Raw genomic sequence first — 5,043 nt, 5'->3', positions numbered from 1 at the left:
TCAAAACTTCAATATGTTCATTCTCTGCTCGAGATTTAGAAATCATGTCATCATCATACACCTCAATTTCTTTGTGCATCATATCATGGAATAAAGTCACCATAGCCTTTTGGTATGTTGCCCCTGCATTCTTTAGCCCGAAAGGCATTACCTTGTAACAAAAGGTTCCCCACAATGTTATAAAGGTAGTTTTATCCATGCCCTTAGCATGCATCTTTATCTGATTGTACCCTGAGAAGCCATCCATAAAGGAGAACAACGAATACCCCGCTGTATTATCCACCAAAGTGTCAATGTGCGGTAAAGGAAAGTTGTCCTTTGGGCTAGCTTTGTTCAGATCTGTGTAATCAACACACATTCGTACCTTCCCATCCTTCTTAGGGACAGGCATAATGTTGGCCACCCATTCTGAATACTTCACCTCTTGTAGAAATCCAGCATCAAACTACTTTTTGACTTCATCCTTTATCTTCAATATGATATCTGACCTCATTCTTCGTAACTTCTGTTGGACTGGCTTACAATCCTGTCTTATTGGAAGATGATGCACCACAATATCGGTATTTAACCCTGGCATATCTTGATAGGACCATGCGAAGATATCCTTGAACTCACGTAGCAACTCAATCAATCCTTGCCTTGTGTCCTCGGTAATATACGTGCTGATTTTCACCTCTTTCCCTTCCTCTAGGGCTACATTCTCTATTGCCTCTTTCTCATGGGGCATGATTTGTTTCTCCTCCTGTTTTACCATCCTCAACAGATCTGGAGACACATCACAATCCTGGACATCTTCAAAATCCTGAGATTGCTCTAAACACATGTCTTGCTCACTAGAGAAATCAGGATTTGTAATATCAATGCTCATGTCATTGATATCTAGGGACTTGTGAAGTATAAAGAATATACAAAGAATGAATGAATTTAAGAATGATTATTTATGTGCTATGAATGAAAGAATAAGAATTGTAAAAGTTTAATGGAATATTGGTTGATAAAAAATGAAACAATACTCGTTCAAATTGATAAAAGTTATGTTTTATTAAAAAAATAATAGATGATCGTAAGCCCATTCCACAAATGTAATCTTATTACTCCTAGGCCCTAGAGTAACAAGAATGTTTGAGAATTACTCGAAAATTCCTAAAGACTACGTGGAGTTCCTCATGATTCAATTGTTCAGAGAGCTTCCCGGTTCGTAAGGGCGAATGCCCTTAAAGTTTCCTTGCTCCGATCCTTCGTCGTGTATAGCATTAATCTGATGACTTTCTTCTATAAGTAACCCTCCAAATATGAAGGTTTGGGATATTGGAGGGAATGTTATCGGCTCCCACTCCACTTCTCTTCCATTAAGGCGCGCCCTTTTTCTCTCTTGGCGCTTCTCAACTTCCTTCCTCCTTTGCTTATAGTCTGGCTTGAAGCCCAGACCAAAGCGATCTCTCTTCTTTTTCAGTTCTGAAATTTGAGTCCCTCTTTGCAGGTATTCTCTTAACCCTCTTCCTGGTAAGGCTCCCTTTCCCACCATCATTTGTAGAGCCATCCTCGTGGCTCTTGCTATCTTTGGCACCGGTAGCTCACTCCCTTCTGAAATGAAAGTTGCATTCACGAATTCTATAGAGTGAAAGGAACACTCAATAAACTCTCCGTTCGTCTTGACATAAGGGGCCTTGCTAGTGACTACAGCTATAATATATTATTCCGCATTGATGGTTACTAACCATCCATCCTCACCAACTTTAATTTCTGGTGCAACGATGAGGGCACCGCTCCCGCTGAGTGTATCCATGGCCTCCCTAATAAGCAATTGTAGGAATGCTTGATATCCATCACCAAGAAGTCTACTTCATATACTCGGCCCAATTTCCAAGGGGATGTCAATCTTTCCCATCAGCTTCCTTTCTGTACCATCGAAGGCTCTTACCACATTTTGACATGTCTTCATGTGAGAACCATCATTTGGTAATCTGTTCAATGTAAACAACGGTAGAACATTCAAGGCCGATCTATTATCGATGAGCATGCTTGGGAGTGTGTACCCCTTGCATCAAGTGGTGATGTGCAAGGCCTTAGTTGACCCCCTGCCCCCCGGTGGGATTTTATCATCATTAAAGTAGATGAAATTATCTGCAATTATATTATTCACCAAACGGTCTAGCTTGCTAACGGATATGTCATGGGTGACATATGTTTCATTGAGCACCTTCATTAATGCATCCCGATGTACCTCAGAACTCAGAAGTAGAGCCAATACTGATATGCGAGCCGACTGCCTACGCAACTGCTCGACCATGCTATACCCGCTATGCTTAAGGAACTTTAGAAATTCCTTAGCCTCCTCCTCCTTTACTGGCTCCTTGATAGGCACTTCAGCCTCTTTTTCCTTCTCCGTACTAATATTCTTTGTTTTTGTGGGCTCCTCTCTGATGCCTACCGTATCATACCGCTTTCCACTCCGTGTATGGGAACCCTCAACTTGTACATCATTAGACGTACTGGCTATACTCTCATCCTCCGGCACTGTCACACTGCAGTCATAACTCTATGGTACCCTCTTGTTATCCTTATAAGGGAAAAGCGTAGGCTTATGGATAATAACCTTAGGCACCATTTGTGCCCCTACTTCATTATTCCCTAGTAGTGAAATAATAATCCTTGGCCGGCTAGTTCCTTTCAGTTCATCCTCTAGCACACATACTTGTTTTTCATAAGAGCTACCTTTAAAAATTTGTAATTCTTTGTTGTCTATAAAGCCTTGCACCAAGGCCTTAAATTTTTTGCAATCCTGAACTTCATGTCCTTCGTTCTCATGGAACTCACCATAGTTCCTTGTTTCTCTTCTCTTGTTTTTAGAGGTTAACATACCTCTCTTCATCATCTCCTCCCAAATCACCTTCATAGGTATCCTCACCTCAGCAATATCTTCCTTCATTCTCCTCTCACTAGCTTTGCCAATGGCATTCACTCCTTGATCGCCATGATTTGGCAACGGGTTTTCAGTATTAGGAGTATTGTCGAACTTCACTACCCCCAACTTAATAAGCCTTTCTACGGCCTTCTTAAAATCGGTACAGTTTTCGATCGAATGCCCCAGTATTCTAGCATGGTATTCGTATTTGGCATTTGCATCGTACCATTTAGGGTATGGAGGTTGCAGTAGTTTCAAATGAAAAGGAGCTATCGCATGCACATTAAATAAACTTTGGTAAAGCTCCCGATACGTTAACGGGATAGGTGTAAATGAGATTTTCTTAGAATTCTGTCTCGAACCAGATCCCTGCTTTTGAGAATCTTGTTGCCCAACTGTAGTTACTCTGGGTGACTAACTGTAACCGCCTTTGGATTATAACTACTTGTATTGTTCACCTCATTATCTTTTCTCCGTGGGGCTGATCGTTTGGCAGTTTCCCCCTCTATCTTGCCACCCCTTATGGCATTCTCAATCATTTCTCCTGCCATAACCATATCAGCAAAACTCTTGGTGGTACTTCCAATCATGTGAGTAATGAATAGGGCCTTCAAAGTGTTAATGAACAGCATAGTAGTTTCCTTCTCCAAGAGCGATAGTTGGACTTGCATGGCGACCTCTCTCCATCTCTGGGCATATTGCTTAAAACTTTTATTAGGCTTCTTTTCCATGTTCTACAAGGTAATTCTATCAGGAGTCATGTCAGTCACATGATTATATTGCTGTAAAAAAGCTTGCGCTAGGTCTCTCCAAGAACTGATCCTTGCACGACTCAATTGATTATACCACATTACCGCTGCTCTAACCAAATTGTCTTGAAAACAATGGATCAATAGTTGATCATTGTTTACATATCCAGTCATTCGTCTACAAAACATAATGATATAGGTCTCAGGGCAAGTAGTCCCATTGTACTTCTCAAACTCTTGCATCTTGAACTTATGGAAAAGTACCAAATCTGGGACCAAACTCAAGTCTTTGGCATCGATTCCCTGATGATTATCAGCGTTTTCAAATGCCTTAAACTTCTTCCCTAACCATCTATAATGTTCCTCCAATTGCCTTGATGATTCGAGTCTCATTTCTTCCCTCTCAGCTACATCTAGACCGGGGATAACCGGATTGGCAGGATTGTCTCCAGGATTGAATCCCAAACTAGATTGAAAGTTCAGGGGTATTCCAGCATTAACTTGACCCTGTTGAGGCCTTATTGTGATGGATGGCCTTCGAGGATATGCTTCAGCTTGAGTTTGCACATGGGGTGGGGTGAAACCCGGAGGATGATCCTCATTATCTCCTTCAGTGATGGTCATAGGGCCCTTTCCTTTATCCGTCGCCCCCTTCAACAGCTGAGCCATCTCAGCCATCATATTCCTTTGAGCCTCCAACATTTGATCCTTTATCTCTTGTTGGATTTTTGCCAATTGCTCCTGTAACTGTTCTTGCATCTCTTTCTGAATCTGCTCAAGTCTTTGATCCATATTCTTTGACTTAGCGCGTGTACCGTAAGGATGTGTTGTTTCCAGATTTTATTTTTCTTACTCTCTCTTTCTCCCTAATAATTTTAACTAATTAGGGTCTTTCTATAAACTTGAATGCATATGATGTGATGAGATGCAAATGCATGAATGCTAAAAGATATCGATTTTGATTCAGTTTCTTTTTAGAAAACATTATTTAAGAAACAAAAATCTTTACACAAAACGGATTACAAATACGTCTTTGCCCTCAGGCCCAAGGTTTTAACCCTATCTAATAGCAAAGCTAACTCTAGACCTCTATCTGACACTAACTCATATTTTGTACTCAATACATTAGCTTGTGCTACTAGGCCTTGTAAATGATCACCAACCTCTCGAATCTGGACTATAGCTTCTCCCATAAGATAATCCCTATCTCCAACTTGATTCTGAAGATGGTGAAGTTCTCCCTTCCACTGTTCTTCTCTTGCCTCGAGCTACTCAATCTATAGCTCACAGTCTTGTAGTGCTGCTTCCAACCCTCCAATATTGTGCTTTATTTCCTCGATCTACGACTTCGGTGATGATGAAAAGATCGTCCAAGCTCAGCCACCTCAA

At 41.1% G+C, this 5,043-nt stretch overlaps 1 protein-coding gene across 1 annotated transcript; it reads right to left on the bottom strand.

The window, feature by feature from the left end:
* Positions 1-1,171: 1,171 nt before the first annotated feature.
* LOC128280419 (uncharacterized) lies at positions 1,172-4,446 on the bottom strand. Its single transcript, XM_053018568.1, has 7 exons — positions 3,760-4,446; positions 3,364-3,639; positions 2,597-3,274; positions 2,076-2,539; positions 1,852-1,964; positions 1,719-1,793; positions 1,172-1,611 (listed from the first exon to the last, which is right to left on the bottom strand). The coding sequence occupies exons 1-7, from the start codon at positions 4,444-4,446 to the stop codon at positions 1,172-1,174; spliced, it is 2,733 nt and encodes a 910-aa protein (XP_052874528.1).
* Between the last annotated feature and the right edge of the window lie 597 nt (positions 4,447-5,043).

This window comes from Gossypium arboreum, chromosome 9, assembly GCF_025698485.1.
Source record: "Gossypium arboreum isolate Shixiya-1 chromosome 9, ASM2569848v2, whole genome shotgun sequence".
Classification (NCBI taxonomy): Eukaryota; Viridiplantae; Streptophyta; class Magnoliopsida; order Malvales; family Malvaceae; genus Gossypium; species Gossypium arboreum.
Note: the sequence above shows the minus strand (reverse complement) of the source record. Positions and strands in the feature narration are given on the sequence as shown.

Bases quoted from the DNA above. Each gene is read 5' to 3' on its own strand.
- LOC128280419 (XM_053018568.1), bottom strand. From the start codon at position 4,446: ATGGATCAAAGACTTGAGCAGATTCAGAAAGAGATGCAAGAACAGTTA. The intron at 3,275-3,363 runs GTGAACAATACA...TCTCAAAAGCAG, and splicing joins CACGGAGAAAAGATAATGAG to GGATCTGGTTCGAGACAGAA. The intron at 1,794-1,851 runs GTATATGAAGTA...ATTGCTTATTAG, and splicing joins CCCCTTGGAAATTGGGCCGA to GGAGGCCATGGATACACTCA.